At 39.3% G+C, this 18,029-nt stretch overlaps 1 protein-coding gene across 1 annotated transcript in view; it reads right to left on the reverse strand.

The window, feature by feature from the left end:
• MYO3B (myosin IIIB) overlaps positions 1-18,029 on the reverse strand; it is a 219,290-nt gene that overhangs the window by 109,042 nt on the left and 92,219 nt on the right. The window contains exons 13-15 of the mRNA XM_068948639.1: positions 4,947-5,043; positions 3,956-4,072; positions 3,003-3,107 (exon numbers count right to left, since the gene is read on the reverse strand). Of these exons, the coding sequence (XP_068804740.1) occupies positions 3,003-3,107; positions 3,956-4,072; positions 4,947-5,043 (319 nt within the window). The remainder of the gene's footprint in view (positions 1-3,002; positions 3,108-3,955; positions 4,073-4,946; positions 5,044-18,029) is intronic.

The following is an 18,029-nucleotide window of genomic DNA, read 5'->3' on the forward strand; positions in this document are numbered from 1 at the left end:
TCATTCTTTTATTCCCTAGATTACTAAAACGTGTCTCGCAATGCCTGATAGCAGTGTGCATATGTGCGAAGGAGTGACTGAAATTCTAAGGGCTAAGACACATAATTGAGTGACCATGTCTAAAAGTTAACTTTCGCCATGCACGTATGCAGCTTGCAGCAAATACCTGAATCTCAGAGAACTGCCAGAGCTCAGTTGATGCAATGCAATTCAACAGCGTATCTGAGCTCGTTGCAATGACTTCATATGAATTAACATGAAACACAGGGTACAGCTGTACTTAAAATACTGTCCAAAAGCCTGACTTTAAAAACAATTGTAATGCTCGCTGCTGGGTAGGGAGGTCATCCTGTAGGTGATGCTAATATTCAAGTTAACACAGCAAGCTGGCAACTAAGCATTTCAGAAGAGTACGCATCTGTTCATAAGATGATTCTGGGAAAAGAGATCTGTATTCTTCCTGAGTTGGCAGTCTGTATCACATGGTATTTTACAGGTTCTCCAAGCTGCTTTCAGACTCAGATTAGCTGGAAGTGTCCAAATGACTTGGCATCCTCCTCTCTGCTCTTGCACTTTATGAAGGAGATGGAAGGAGAAGGCCAGCAGTATATCTGCTTTGTGAACACTTTAGGTCATAGCAAGTAAGAATTCTAACACTATTTTTTATTTTCTTGAGTTTCAGGTGTTCTACAGATCACCTGTACAAATACTAGTCTATTTAAAGTACAGTATGAACTGACATCTAATTAACATGTTAATGCTGAGCAGCTGCAGAGATTTGCGTGTTTCTGTGCAACACCTGAGAGTTATTTAGACACGGTGAACATATAAGTTTCTGTTTTTTCAAGCAGAAGGAGGGACAAGGTCCTAAGACACTTAATGTAAGTTACAGAGACAAATGCAAGTGGCGGGGGGGGGAGGGGGAGGAGGGGACTGTCATACAAAAACAAGAGTTAACAATAAAAAGTACTGCTTTCTGCACAACAGGCAGATCACACCCCTTAATCAGTAAATATATAGAAAATTTGTTTCCAAGTGAGGTGACAGAACTGAGCTTTTCAAAAGATTTGAAAGAGGTAGCAGTTCTCTGGACAATATTTCTGACACCCCTATTTGGCCAGAGAGATGTTATCCATTCCTCCCTCCCCAGCCTGCAATACGTTTAGCCATTTCATCTTTTCTGTTTACCATTCCTCACTGTGAAGTTTCTTCCCAAGAGCAACTTTCTCAAGAACAGCAACGCATATCGGTGCAGAGATAAGTTATAAGAAACACCATAAAGTATAAGGAATAATTACTGGGTACGATAGATACCACTGTACTCTGTGCTCCAAGATGAATATTGCTGTGCAACATTCTTGGGCATCAGGCAACTTGTGGTGCCTGATGGCAGGTGTGGGAATTGACTGTAACATGACATGTGCAATATGACATTTGCAGTTCCTTCATTTGCTTCTTGTTAGGTATTTTTGTTCTTCTTGGAAGCAGATACCTAGTGATGAATTTGCAAGTTTGTGATACCTAATTTAATCATCTTTGTGTCAGTAAAGAAGTCAGGCACAGCAGTTTAAATTTAAAAAGCCTGTGAGTTCTTGTAGAACTCATACTGTCCAGAAGCTAACTTTAGCTCTAGCAAAAATGCTAGGCCTGGAATCCAATTTCAGGTTTTCACAGGAAAATATAAGGAAAGCTGAATGGATAAAGCAAGCAGAATAAAAACATTCTTGATCTGGCTACAGGGAGCACTGAGACCATCTTTACCTGAAGAACCAACATAAAATTGCCCAGTTAACAAAGATAAAAATGCTACTGCAATCTTTCAGAAACACAAAATAATAAACTGTATAGGCTGACAGGCATACCTGAATGCCTGCAAGTAATTAGCTGCCTCTGCATAAAGATCTCAATGCAAATTAATTCCGAAACAGGTGTGAAGGGTATTAAAAATTTACCAAATTAGCCTGAAGGGCTGATGTCAAAACTGATCTTTTCCTCAGATAACAAGTTATCATGTTATTTATTCTACATGAGTATTTGTTTTGCTTAAAGCCTCCATCAGAGACCTTATAAGTCATTACGTAGGTACTAGTCATCCCTCAGACCAATGTAATTCCGCAAACTCAGGAGAACCCCTTTCGCTTTTCATCTTTAACATTCATTTTATTTGTTGTCTTTGTTTGGGGTTTTCTCATTGTGGTTTTGGTACTATTTTATTCTGCTTTTGTGATTTTAAAAAGCGTTTTCTATGAATTATTGTGTGATGTGGGGGGAAATATGTCAGGAGTGCTTTACAAATAAAATAATTATTAGCCCCCAATATCCACGTATACATATAGCACATCATGTTAGAAAGAGAGTAAAATTACAATCTTAAGAATACGATAAAAAGAAATCCAGCTTCTACAGCACTATATTCCATGGGCATTAAAACCACTGCTATATAATTGGATTTATGTCCTCACTACTTTATATTATAGCTATCCTTAATATATTTTACCACAAAAATGAGGGATCATAGAGTTAATGGTTCATGTTTTCCGTGACTTGTAGTCAGAAGAACTGATTATCCGTTGCTTGATAAGATCTTTATGCAAAAGATGAGAGGTTGAAACTCTGTTAATCTGCAATGGCATTGAGACCCCACTATTCCACATAGGAGCAAACGATTACAATACATAGGGCAGGACAGGCTAGTTATCAGGGTGAACAGCAAATACCTGCAGCTGGCGTTAACCGCCAGCACTTGAAGGGCACCCAGGAAATTATGCCATGCAAACCTAGCATAGCATTTGGCCTTGTAATCTCTTTTTTGCCACTCTACCCTCTTCAAAATTCCCAAACTTGACTGGATTTTTACCCTGTTTTTCTTTCTGATATAGGAATAAAAGGCTTAGAGAAAAAACTTCCCCAAGTACAATGCAACACTGAACATTACCCACATCTACACAGCACAGTGGCATTATGATTAACGTGAAATCTAAGAGAAGTGAACAGATTCTTACCTGATCTTTGCTGGATGTAACCATACTTTGGTAGGCAGCATCCGCAGAGGCAAATATGTGGGGGGGGTTGGATGAGCGCTTCACACCATGATAAAGCTTGGAGAACTAAATAAGTGAAAACAAAAAAAAAAAGTCAAAATACCCAATTTACTTGTATAATTAAGAACCGAGAAGGAGAAAAGTACAATGGAAATAACTTCGACAGTTGCCTGTGCTACCACAGAATTTCAACTGAATCATCTGGCTGAAGAGTGGTAATTCTTGGCACTGCCTGACTTCCAGAACACAAATTACGAAACTTAAAACACCCCTCAAATATTCAGGCACAAGACTGTGAGGAGAACTGTATCACAAGGAGTAGGATTTCAAACACAGAATGTTCAAACAGAGAAACACCCAAGCCAGACAAAAGGAAACTGCAAAGATAGCAGCGAATCTGAAATCTGGTCCCTCTGCCTGCAACACTGAATTAGGCACCCACGGGAGACTAAGATTTATGGCCCCACCTCCCTTCTTATTCCTAGGGAATTAAACTGCCTCTATCTATAAAGCATTTGTTTCAATCCTTTCTTCTTTAAGCAGCAGCTGATGGCAAGAGGACATATAATAACCCAATAGTCAGAGCAATTCTTCAGGAAGCAATAGACTCAGCACGAGTTTCTGTTTCCCAGAAGAAAGCCCTAGATGCCATACAAGAGGCACAGCTGTGGCTGGGGCAGTCTTCACCCCTTCTGCGGAATTTGTGCCACCAAGCAGAAAGGAATGAGAGCCTATGAGACCAAACGGGGAGGGGAGGAAGAAGGAATATGACTTGTAGCCAGGCTTGTGAGGAAGAAGTAAAGGCTAGGTTTTAGTTCCTGCTCTCAGCTCCCAACATCATTTAAGCATTTCAGCCAGTGGTCTTAACACAAAATGTAAGGCAAGCACCATCCATGTCTTGGAGTCTCTCTTACCTGTGGAGAATAAATGCTGAGATTCTGAAAAGGGTTTAAGGCTATTAAGATGTCTCCAACATAAGTATAAATTTGTAAGTCAGCATAGCGTTTCTGCAGTTGACGGATAATTGTATCCTAAGAAGATTACAAAAAAGTTTGATAGTTAAGCAATATTTTTCCAGATTGTGAAATTTTTTGTCAGTATGTTCAGAACATCCATTAAGAAGTAATTGTTTCAAGTGTTACTAATTATTTGTCAAATATGGACATAAAAAACAAAACAAATCTTTTCAAAATTCTTGTTAATGCTGTACAACTAAGTTAAATGTTACACCCTATTTCCACATTAGTATATATTTTGTTATACTGGCCAGAGAAGTAAGCTTCCCAAAGAGAAAACGTCCATATAGATTACTGCTGCACTTCATTGTATATTTCAGTTTAATTTTTTATTGACTCATGAAACAAGGACCATAATTTTTCAAGGATTAATTTTAAAGTAATAGTAAGAGACTTTTAAACAGGAAGCTTACACTATTTTATATCATGTCTTTTTCTTGCTGGATTGCAATTTAAGGATCCTCTGAGCAAAAATTTAGATACTCTGCACATAGGTGATATACTGAAATATGAAACTGGTATTTATTGTTTTATCACTGTTTTTATTCAGAAGTTGTAGATGCCATCACACCCTATGAATTATTTAAATCTAAATCTTCAAGATTAAACTTCAAATTTTAGGAAATAGACAAAATAATTTAAACTGACATTACTCATAATTAAATTCTTCCACATACTAGGAATTTTTGCTACTGTTTTTATGTCACTGTATAGAATATTATTGAAGAGATGGTAGCAGATCAGTCACGTGACAGTTCCTTTTCCATGCTTAGACATGAGCTTTGCAAGAAGAAATTATTCTTGCTCTGTTAAAAGAAACCTAAAAAGCAGAAACAGGCAAAATGTGAGGCATTAACTGCCAGAAACTGTTGCTTAGATGGCACAGTACCTCATCTAGAACCTCTAGATTTACCAGGTCATCATCTAGCGAGTACTTGTCAGCTCCATCCACATGGTAAAGTCTTCTAGTATGTATTCGTTCATGCCTGGAAGTTTGTTAATAGACTTATTAGTGTTAAAAAAATCTCGAAGAAGGCAAACAGTAAGAGGCAATGAGAAGACATCAGTGGGTGTTTTTTCATGCAGAAAACACAGGCACACCCTCTGAAATATATAGTTTTGCTTGAAATATCCTTTTATAAAATCAATATGTGAGCTTGTTGTCTAGTGTAATATCCCTGTTTTCTCTTTCACAATATACAACCCTGATCCAACAAGGCTCATTTACCTCTAGGCTTGATATTCCCCACTAATGCAGAAAAGTATATTAAAAAAAATCTTCCTGTTTCCCCTGCCCTTATCCATATAAGTTAATAAAGTATCACTCTGTGTAATTAAATCCCCCTCCCCCGTACTATTGTCATCTATTGAGGTTAGAACAACTAATAAGTAGTATAAAATCCTCCTGTTACCTTGGTGTATGCCAAAGTGTCTCCTGAGATGACCCTAGGTCTGGTCCAAAACAACATTTTTGAACCACAACTGCCATCAGACTCTAAATGGTATGGCTGTTCAGTTAGCTTGTCCTCAGAGATTTAAGCCACACAATAAGCAGCAGCGACAAACTGTCACATAACCCCTTTATAATCAGATTATACTGAAAGAATCTTTGAAAATGCTGTGTATATGTTTTTAAACAACATATCTTGTTTAGGAAGAAACAGGGACAAATCAAGAGGGTATAATATGTCTTCCACAGAGGGGGTGAAATATGAAGGCTGTAAGCACAACCACGCTTTTCTTTACAACAAACATAATCAAAGCATAGCAGGAGGACACCCACCGAGATACAGCCTGCATCCTGCTGGGTAACATTTAGCATAGATCCTCAGTGACAGTCCCTGACAGATTGTTTCTGCATTGGTTGCCATGTAGAAAGTAGGAATCACATGACCATACATCCAGAACCAATGACAAATATTATGTCAAGCAACATTAGAATGTTCCTGGAACACGTAGCAAATACCGTTAATCCATAATGAGAAGGTTAATACGAAGATGTAGCAGGTCTTTTTTTTTCCCTTACTCTAACCACAGCTTCATATACTCACAGAAGCCCGTTTCAAAAATATGCACTGGAATTCTTCCTTTTTTCTCCTTTTCGTGCAGTTCTACACTTCAAACCAGTCAGATTTCATTCAGTAAAGAGAACATTTTCCTATCCAACAGCAATTATGTCATCATGTAAAGAACAATTATGGCTCAGAAAGCCTCTAATAAAGAGGAAAGAGAAGACAGTCAACTATGACTACCCCTTCACTGGTAATTGTACATTACATTTAAGGATCCTCATTCCTGATGTCCATTTTTGTTCATCTCCTTATTTACTTGTGGCTACGGTACGAGTCCTGGAAAACTATTCTGTAATGGCTTATTTGAATTGTAATTGAACTGCAAACTGTTTTGTCAGCTAGGAAATAAAATACGGATAACATAGCAGGTTTTGTTGACAGGCCTAATTATATTTTACATCCTGCATTCCCAAACAGTAATGGTTGTTTCTTTGATGTTGTACATACAAAGAACTGAAGGGCAAAGAAGCAATGGAACACAGAGGAAGCAATGGAAGAAAAATTATTACAGAGGGTATTATTTCCAGTGGGGAGCATGGAGATAATGTGAATTTATTCAAAGTTTCCTCAATTAAATTTTCCATTTTCAGATTTCTGTTTAGGCTTTTTTTTTTTTTAACCAGTAACTGTACTCAAAACCATCATTCTTTGCTGACCAGCCAGAACCTCAGGTAGTAGGAAACTGTGTAAGTGGAGTAACATACTACTGTTCTTCTAATAGTTGTTTCTGGTTTAAACCAGAATTCAATCTCTTACTTAATTGCAGAGGGGAATTTTGTTGTAGATGGGAACATCCATCAGTCCACAAAGGAAGTAAATATTTTAATAGTTGCCTTACTTCATGGAGATGTACTAATACAGCAATGGCTAGACGTTATAACTAACATACTCACCTGCAGAAGCTATTTCTTCCCGGACCAAACCATCACAAGCACAATATTAAACTGCCACAAGCTGCAAGTACGGATGTATCTACCAGAGGTGCTGGTAGGAGGGGGAAGAGGACACATTCAAACCTAAGCATCTCTAATTGCAGAATGGCTTTGTAAACTAATCTGTTATCTGATTGTGTGTTAAACTCCTGCTGCTTGTTCTCCTTAGGTGATAAATGAATCAATTCTGTTATTGCAAAGGTTTTTTACCCTCTGTAAATAAATAATTAAGGAAACTAGTCTTTCTCAGATATAAGTAAAGCATAGATACCTCTGTATATATATTTTCTTGCGCTTAACTCATTTTCCTAAGTACATGATTAGGAAGGGGATATTAGGAGCATAACATCACATTAGCTTCAAATCTCCTGCTGGCCTGATCAGTTTCTGCTGACCCTATGTCCTGCAGATATGTTGACAGAGTGGGTAAGAATACAGATAGTAATGCTTAATTATTTTCACAGTTTTACATCATAAATATGCTCTTATTTTTAAAATATTTTCAACACAAATAATTTTTTAGAAAGCAGAAGCAAACATTCTCATCTGGGGAAATAACTGTCAGTATATTTTCTGCATAGCAAGAAGAATTACCGGCCTTCAACAATTACCCTTCTCTTTGTGATAACATATAAAAATGTCCATACTCTAGGCAAAAGGAAAACTGAAGATGTTAGGTTATTTGCCTTTCTAGTAATGATCTGAATCATTCCCTGGTGGATGTAGTCTCTCCACTGACAAAAGCGGCCTAAAGGGCCAGTCAGTTAAGGCACCTAATGCTCTAAAACCTAAAGAGTAATATTAGATTTACTACAGAACTCTGGTGATGAGCACTGTCTGCTGAGAAAGACTTTGCTCTCCCAAGCACCTCCCCTTCCACCTTTTTACCTGGCAGGAACAGCAAGCAGGGATGGAATTTTCTTGGATTTTGGAGGAGAAGCAAGAGGAGAGGTGCATTTCTCCCTCAGGACAAGAACGCCATGAAGAGGGCAGCATTAATTTGTTTTCTTTGTGGGGAGGAGACAGTTTGAAAGAAAATAATCTCTTTTTGTACTGGACACCAGTCGTAGTAATGGAGGTGCATTGTCAACAGCTGTACGCACAAAGTGCTGAAATACACATTCCATTTTTTTCGTTCCTCATTTCCACTTTTTCCCTGCATATTTTCACAGCTTGCCACCTTACCCCCTCCTGTGACCCTGCTATCAAGCTGAAGATGCTGCACTTTGCATTTGCCTGAATCAGAGTTTAGGCAGTCATCTGTTCTGTTTCAGACAGGCAGCAGTGGGGCAGCCTGTAACATGGCAAAAAGAACCAAGTGCTCTGAACCCACATGGTAGCAACAGTAGTACTTAGGAAGCATTAGTGGACTTCTGGAGAAAGAAAATCTAAATGTACCACATGCACTTCTAGACTGAAAATTCACCTTGCTGGCAGGCCTAGCCTGAGGAATACAGCAATGTAAACCAAGTATTTTATGTTCACTGGAAAGTCTCCTCCCTGAGCTCTCCCCCCTCCACCGCTAACCTTCTTCAACAAGGGTGCCTTTACTTTGGCCTCTTGGTGCAATTAAGTATTTGATGTTTACTGTTTTTTTCTGGAATTCACACAGTAAAAACTGTTTCTGTACTCATTCTTCTTTACATTATTACTAATTTTTAGATGAAGACAGCATTGCGCCCAAATTGAGATTTAGAAGAAAATATTCAACACAATGAGAAGAACTAGTGGAGAATGTGCTACTGACTCTCATAAAAGCAGCACAGCCTGTTTCCTCTCTATTGGAAATGGTGAATATTTTGCTCCTGTATATCATGTTTCAGCCTGGAGTAAAATTTTAAAGCAAGATCATAATAGAAACACTGACACAACCTTAAGCGCAACAATATAAACGCTGCAACCATAATAAAATCTCTGTAATTTCCAGTAAAAACATGTGCACTGTAATAAGATAAAGAAACGGTTTTGGGGACCACAGTAGCTTTGAGCCCTTTTTTCAGATGTTAAACTCAGTCCCCTGATATTCATACAGATGATGGCTAGAAGAACTGCACTTAGCCCACATTAAATACTGGGTGTACAGCATTTTATAATCAGAGGACTATTTCTGGTTCTGTTTCTGTTATCTCTGAGTCCAAAGGAAATTACTGACTGGATGCAATCAAGTTCCTTGCAGTTAATTGCTTTAAAACTAAATGTGAGCTGGCAAAGAAGCTAGATATCTGGCTGTAAGAATTACTTCCTTGGACGGACTGCTGTTGTAATCCAGCTGGCTAACAGGAACAGGAAAGCTGCCAAGTCACCACAGCCTCATCCTGGTATCTGACAAGGTAGCCTGAACATATAAAGTCTTACATGGTCTGTTCCCCATTACAGAAACAAACTTCTAAACGGTGACCAGCAGTGGCACATTGGCCCAGGATGGCCCACAACAGTAAACTCATAACTTTTTACTTCATATAGTAAACTTGTTTACACACTTGTTTACCCAAACCCTGGAAGTTCTCTCATCCTTTTAAAAACTGAAATCAGAGGTTAGTAGAAGAGCTTTTCTGGTTGATTCCTAAGCAGAAGTCTATTTATAGAGAGGAGCATAAGTTACCCTGACTGTAGGAAAACCTCTGAGAGAAGAATAAGCCCCGTCTGGAGCTGGCCTTTTCAAAGCTGCTGATAACTGGCAAACTGCCACTTTGAACCATATAACTAAAACCATTTGATACTTGATCATGGTTAACTTTCAAACATCAACTCAATTATAAGAATTTTAGGCCAGGAGTCATTATGAGGAAATATGAAAGACCACAGTTTTGCTCAACTTCAGCTACTGTGATATTTGATAGACAGGGATAAAAAAATAAAGGCAGATGTCAACTGATCATTATTAACACCTTTCGGTTATACTACAACTATTATAGACTGCATTTGGCATAGCTCACCCACATTAGCCGCCCCTAAAACAGCTGAATGCCACACAGAGACCTACAAATGAAACATAATTCATACCTATACTAGAAATGACATCCAACACTTTTTCATCTTCTAATACCAGAACAACTCTACAAAAGATACTCTAAAGCTGTCTTTAGATACTTTATATTTGGACCTCCATTGCAATAGTTTTCAATCACAACAGTAGCTAAAATGTTCAAAAGATGGTGCTTGTAAGACTGTCACCAAGGTAACGCTTTTAGAGTGCATACCGTGAAGACTTTTCTCCGTCATTTCTAAATTCTTAGCTTTTAATAGTGTAATTTCCTTCTTGATGTTCTGCTCCTCCTCCACACTCCAAAGGTAGAAACAGATCTGCTACTGCTTTTGAACTTCTCCATCTCACATACTGCTGTGACTTTGTTTTTTTAGATTTTATCCTGATTGCAATACTGGATACAGGGATTTATTATTTTAATGTTGTTCATAAATTAATGATTTCTTAATTGTTGCATGTTCAAGGAAAAAATTTACAGAACATTTCCATACATTTCATTCACCTTTACTGATTGTTGATATTTTTCCACTAATTCTACTCGCAAACCACTGAAAGTATTTTATATATGTTTTGTTTGGTTTTGATGGAATAAAATAAAATGTTTACATTTTGGCGTAAGTCTTCCAGAAGGATGCAAGATTTTATCACCATAATTTAAGCAAGGGAGGGCTAGAAGAACAGCCAGATTGCTGGGGTTCCAAATTTGAGTTTCCCTTTTGAACGTTTCCATGATGAGCTCCGTGACATCTTTAAACATTACCTATGAAACTCAATACACAGCCTACCTTAAAGGACTTCGGAAGTTCAGACATATGTTTTTTCCACTGTTTGAACACTGAGTCAGCTGCCAGCTTTGCCAGGTTTGGATTAAGTCCTGACAAGCACAAAAAGATGGGGATAACATTTGACTGTGTTTATAAATAAACTCCAGAGAATATGGCCACTTTTCGCAGTACACTTTGCCAATGCAGTCAGCACAAAGAGTCATTTAACATTTAGGAATATTAGGAAACAGACTAAGCCCCATATGACTTCTTTCTTCAGCAGGCTGGCAATCAGCCTGGACACTGGAATCTCTTGTGCCATGAATCAAAAAAGCAACTGACCACAAAAATGAGTTCAAAAGATCGAAAGATATATTTGGAAAGTGAATAGCTCTCTCTTATAATCTCCTTTAATGGATTATCCAACACACTCAAATACTGTTTAACAAAACTACTATCCGCACAAATAAAGTAAATGTTTAATGTTAAGTGAGAATTAACACTACCCATCACTATAACGCATCTTGACTCGGTCTTTCCAGACTGTAGGACAAAAAGAATAACGTAAAAATGGCTAGAGCTTCAGGTGTTACGCATTTTTCTCCTCATTAGTAGGCTGTGACCTAACAGTGACCAAAGGTATAGCATAGCACGTGCTTTACAGAATAAGCAAACTCAAAGTTTTGTCTCCGAGAACTGCTGTCTATTTTTTAGGCATAATGCATCAAAACAAGGCATTAAAGCCATTTCATAAGCGAAGGAACAGAGGCATATGGGGGTAAGGAATAAACAGAGGTTATACAGTAATTCAAACAGAGAACAAGGAGTAAAACACAATTATTCCAATTCTCCACCATATTTTTGTATTATTGTTTATTCAGATGGTGTCTAAACGTTCTTAGTATTTTACTGACATGCAACTGCATGAATCTCTACCTTGAAGAATTTATCCCGGAAGTATAGCAAGATTGCTAATCACTTTAACTGTATACCCTTCTTTACCTAGAGAACACAGAATTAGCCACAATCTTTACTAACTTATTATTAAATATGATAAATATTATTATAATTCTGCTTATCACTGAAAAATATTTGCATATTCTGTTCTCCACATCTTACTGTAACTTAGATTCCTATTTTCTTCCAGTTCCTCATTTTAATGCTACATGAGGTATAAGTTTTTAGGAACAAAATACATTTCTCATTCTCCCAACATTTTTATGCCTGAGACCACTCTTTGTATAAATACACATATACCTATAAATCTGAAAGCATTTCATAGTCCTTGTATGAGTCCAGGATTGATAAAATTAAATAATAATAAAAAAAGAGAGAGAAAGAAATTCAGAGAGCCTGTAACACCATCCTCTCTGACTTTAAAAAATGCTTCCTGCCCAGAGGCACCTATATATTGAAGGGAATAAGAGTACTCTGGTTCCACAGATGAGCTGCAAATCCATACAGATGTGTTAAAAAGCAGTGATGTATTTGACTTCAGAGGAGATGGGTAAGTAAAATTCAGTCTTGCTGGAGGATATCAATGAAAAGCAGAGTTCTATGCTGCTCTCTTCCTTTTAAAACCTCTTTACCTTTCAGGAATTAAGGAAGGAACTTCTGTAAGAATTAATTGGCTGTTTAACACCAGAACTTCTTAAAATTAAACTTTATGTAACTGTTGCTATGGTAAAGCTACTAATGAAAAGTATACTGTTACTAATTAGCATTTATGCTCTGGTATTGTTAGAAACCAGACAAAACAAACACATAGTAACGGACAGCTCATGAAAAGCTCATGAAGGAGAAGAGATGAAGATAATACCCAGAGCTCATCCTTATGTAGCTGCGACATGGCACCCCGTTGCAAGGGTTTCTCCCACAAGATCACAAGGAACTAGCAAAGGAGGAATGGAGTGCTGAAGTTGAGATTTCAACTTCACTTAAGTCAGTGGCAAAACTCAAGGCTTTAACCCTAAAGGATGCCAACAGATGGTTTAAAAAAAAAAAAAAAAAAAAAGCTTTTTCCTCATTAGAAGTGTGGAGAGAGAGGGGTCTTAGCTGGGTTTCCTGAAACTGAAATCACCTATTTGCATATGGATATATCTGCATCCTACTGATAAAAATAATTTAGGGGAAATAATTTAAAACCAGTGGAAAAGTTTCAAACTGCAGCTTTTTCAGTAAAATAAGCAGGAGGAATTGTTAATGCCCTTTTTCATTTTAAAAGTCATACTTTTTACTAGCATAAACCTTATTTTTATTAATTTCTCACCTATTGGAAATAACAGAGCATAAAGCCCTCTAGGAAGTAATCTCCTGACAGAGGGACAACAGTATGTTTTTCATTGGCAAACCGATGATACTAAAAAACATGTGTATTAGTAGGCTCTTATTAGCTCAGCAAAGTCAGCTAAGTGCCCATTAAATTTCTGCAGTACAAAGAACTGTGCTGAAGTTAAGTTTAGCTATACTAGACACAAATAAGTTTATAAACAAAGAATGAAAGAAATCAAATCGAGGAGAAGTTTCAGGCTGTGACTTCTGAGGTTACCTCAGATGATCCTGCCAAAAGGGGACACCTTGCTTCTTCCTCACCTTCCCTTCCCCTGAGGTACTGTGAGGTACTCCCTCTTCTACTCCAGCTGTATTAGTTGAGGCATCCCTCCCTGCACCCACGAGCACAGTAGAAAACCAGGTCCTTTTCTGTAGGCTTAGTTTTTTCTGCCACTTTAGAAGTTCTAGTTCAAGAAGTGTTGACAATCACTGGAGCTGAAATGGAAACAGCATCATGAGCCTGTTCTTCGGAACTGTGGGAAAATGGAAGAAGCAAGATCTCTCCTTTCCAGCAGCAACGAAATACTAGATCAGCTCTCCACATCCTTCCATTATACTCTCAGGATATGCTTCAATAAGAAGGTTGAGCTGTGATGTAGCTCTCATTGCCAAAGAAAGGGATCCTGCTCTCCTCTCCCAGCTCTGTGGCTTTCCCTCCTCTCTTGAATGAGCTCTACCACTTGAGTGACCCCACAGTGAGTCAGCTATGCTTAAAAATCAGAAGAAAAACAGTCCTCTTGTTCCTTTGGTTTTGCCAAGTTGGCTTTCCGCTGGCTTAGTGAACTCAATCAGCAACTTAGGAGGTCAGAAAAGCCCCAGAGCCAGTGCAGCAAGATGTGGGGTGGGGAAAGGGGGACTTGACAATGAGCTGAGCTCACTTTTGGAACTGCACCGTTAAACTTTGAGGTAAAAATCACTAACATATTTCAGGCCAGATCTTTGCCCTGCAGTGTCACAACACAACTGAAATAAACCTACAGTGTTGATGTAGGTGCCCCCAGAGTAGGTCGAATTGCCTGCAGGACATAAATAATATTCTGAAAGGAATGCAGCCTCAGCAAGTTTGCTGATGATACAAAACTGGGAGGAGTGGCTGATACCCCAGAGGGCCGTGCTGCCATTCAGAGGGACCTGGGCGGAGAGGAACCTCCTGAGTTCAACAAAGGCACGGGCAGGGTCCTGCACCTGGGGAAGAATAACCCCATGCACCAGGACGGGCTGGGGGCTGACCTGCTGGAAAGCAGCTCTGCAGAAAAGGACCTGGAAGTCCTGGTGGACAAGTAGTTGACCATGAGATAGCAGTGTGCGCTTGTGGCCAAGAAGGCCAATGGTATCCTGGGCTTCATTAGGAAGAGCATTGCCAGGAGGTCGAGGGAGGCGATCCTTCCCCCCTACACATCCCTGGTGAGGCCTCACCTGGAGTATTGTGCCCAGTGCTGGGCTCTCCAATACAAGAGAGAGAGAGAGAGAGTTACTGCAGCAAGTCCAGCGGAGGGCCACTAAGATGATGAAGGGACTGGAGCATCTCTCCTCTGAAGAAAGGGTGAGGGAGCTGGGCCTGTTTCGCCTGGAGAAGAGAAGACCTTGGCAGGGGGGAGGGTCTGATGAATGTGCATAAGTATCTGAAAGGAGGGTGTCATAGAGGATGGGGCCAGACTCTTCTCCGTGGTGCCTGCGATAAAACGAGAGGCAACGGGTACAAACGGAAACACAGGCAGTTCTGTCTGAACGTGAGGAAAAACTTCTTTGCTGTGAGGGTGACTGAGCACTGGAACAGGTTGCCCAGAGAGGTTGTGGAGTCTCCTTCCCTGGAGATATTCAAAAGCTGGCAGGACACAGTCCTGTGCCACGTGGTCTAGGTGACCCTGCATGAGTAGGGAGGGCTGGACTGGATGATCTTCAGAGGTCCCTTCCAACCTCAACCATTCTGTGATTCTGTGATATTCTAAACAAAATTGAGGAAGCCTGTGCTAAGAGAGACTCAAATGAGACCACACAGAGCCACGACGCAGCTAATACAGCCAAAAACTGCGAAGTAAGCATAGGTCACTCAGAGCTTCTAGGATAAATGGGTATGTCTGAAATGTCACTCCAGTGATCTAACTGCCAGTGTACTCTGTGGATGTGGGACTGGTAGGAATAAATCTGACCAGAAGCTGACTCGGACTTGCTTGGGAACCTGGAAGTTGGAAAAGTGGCTTAGATATACCTTTGAACTTCCTATCACTGCACTAGCTAGGAACTTGTGTTCAGCTGCTGGCTTAGCCCATTATGCACATATTACTTAAACATAAGAAAAAAACAAAGATACTTACAATGACTTGTACAGTCCATTTTTTCTCCTGTAGCACCCTCACAATCTTAACAATAACAGAAAGTTAAGCCGTGAATAAATTTAAATGAGTCTGAGTATACTTTCACTGATGTAAAGCAAGAGTAATTCTGTTAAAGCTGGATAAATGACCGGTTGCTTAGCTTAGACTAAGTTATATGCCTTCACAACCTGCAATCACACCTTTGCATACAGTGTGGCCAGGCCACAAAAATAACTGCCATTTAAACAGCCTCAACATATGCGTCACTCAATGGGGAAAAAGTGACTGTATATCCTACCTACTCAGAGCTTTTCTCTCAGGTACAGGTATGGTTAGAAAAGGTGGATCACACTGATCTAACTGAGAGGTTCAGTTCTTCCCCTTCTTGAGCCTAACCGGCTCACAATGCTAGCAGATAAATAATGCAACCAGTATCAATAATCTAGCACCAATTGGTATCTTCCTCTTTTCCTTCAACCTGCCTGCCCCCAGTTTCTGTCTAGTAGATTACAGAATAACAATACGAACCATACGCAAGCACGGTCCTGTAACATCTTTAAGTCAGCAGTACTGAATTTCTATCCTGCAGGCTTGCTCTCAAGCACAATGATCTTAACCGATTATCCAAAATAGACAAAAGTGGGATGGTTCACACTGGAAAGAGAATCTTATAAAGAACAGGAAAGTGCTGAGTCAGTAAAGAACCAAAAGATGCAAATGCAAAGCATTCTGATGCTGGAAGACTTTCAAAGGAGACAAAACCCAGACCTTTCTGATCAACAGCTATCACCCGTGACCCCCCCGGCTTTCTTCACAGTACAAGTGCTGTTAACACCCGGGTCTTGTGTCTAGAAATTTTCAGCTTGCCCTCTGGGAGTTCTACGGAGTTTCTCTGGGAGAAAATATTCCTTTACTTATCTTCTGAATGACTGATCTATAGTGTTGTTATACTACGAAAAAAGCCAGCTTTTTTTTTTTTAGATATGTATCTCTGAACATCAGGGAATTAATGCACATTTTATTGTACCTGTCATGTGCACACCAATAAACAGAAAAAAAGCATGGACATATATCCAAAGATGGTATAAAGGTTTTACTCAGCATGGGTTTTAAACGGCCAATTTACTTGGAAGCGGTGACTATACATTCAGATGACTTCTACAGATCACTACAAATGAATGCCAATAAACTTTACAGTACCACCTGGTTCTTCTGCATGTCAGATTCTGTATTGAAAAGTATTTTATAAATGCAGTAGAGAGTTTTTAAGGGTTTTTTATTGATACCACTTTTCCTAGGGTTACTTTCTCCCTACTGTGAAGCCAAGCTCTTTACTATTATGAGTCTATGCTTACACCTCTGGGGAAAATTATAATTAGATGTTCCTGGTGGTTGGTTCTCTTGTAATAATCTTATGCTTATAGCCCAGTATTAACTGGCTGGTAGCAGGTACCTACTGAAAACTTAGAATTTTCCTACTTCCAGAAGTATAAAACTGCCATTTTTCGTGCTGGCTAGTCACAACAAGCAACTGTATGTAGGGCTTTACAAAAGAAGTGGTCAACAACCAAGCATCTAGCACTAAGGAGGTCCAACACTTCTTAAGAGAAGACATTATTTTCAAATGCTTCTATTCTTCAAAATTGTAGTTATTTAGTCTGTTTATTTTCCATGAAGGATATTTGGATCCTTTCAGCTGTTCCTGAAAACAGGAAAAAAAATTTTGATTTTTACCTTAGGAAATATTTTGAGATCCTTCCTACAGCACACCTAAATTCCCTTTGTTTGGCACATAGACTTGATATTTTGCGGGGACATACCTTTGCCATCTCATTAAAGTCTGTCCAAATTTTATCAAGTTACATATCTTTGGAAAATCAGAGCTTAACCATGCTGAATACTATGCTGTAGATCTCAGCGGTGAATTTTTTGCCCTCACTGAGCATGCTCTTAGCTCTGATCAAACTGGGCTGGTGCTTCAAAGAACAAGTGAGGATACTGCAGTATAAGGCCACCACAATCAGAAAAACCTTCTGTAATAGCAATGTTACGGGCCATCAGGCCAAGGGCTTCAAAGTGAGGGTAAAAGAAGATCATTTCTTCTGTAGCCTAATGGTGCTTCCACTGCTATCATTCACTGGCAGAGGAAGAAGTCAGAGGGAGGACTAAGAGCAATACAAAGAGTCCAGGAAAGAATGAGCCTGGGACAAAGTGAGACTAAGGCTTTAAGAGCAGAAGAGAAAGTATAACAGAACTGGAAGTGAAAGGTTCCATGGACATGGACCAGGACTGGGAAGGAAGACAAAGCCTGGCTGACTGGTGAGTCCATGACTCAGATACCAACTGAAATAGAAAGGTGAACTCAGTGGTGATAAAAAAATAAGTGGTCTCAGAGCCATTTATCTAGTGAGGAACATCAGCAACAGATAAACAGCATGAAAAAGAGGACAACATGGACTGAGACTTGCTGAAGAAGATTGGAAGAATGTTCTGCAAGAAGATTGCAGAAGACTGGAAACAGAAGCTATTGGAGTGCCACAGGTAGAAGAAAGCATGAACTGGGTCTAGAAGG

The sequence above is a fragment of the Struthio camelus genome, chromosome 6 (assembly GCF_040807025.1).
Source record: "Struthio camelus isolate bStrCam1 chromosome 6, bStrCam1.hap1, whole genome shotgun sequence".
In the NCBI taxonomy this organism is placed as follows: Eukaryota; Metazoa; Chordata; class Aves; order Struthioniformes; family Struthionidae; genus Struthio; species Struthio camelus.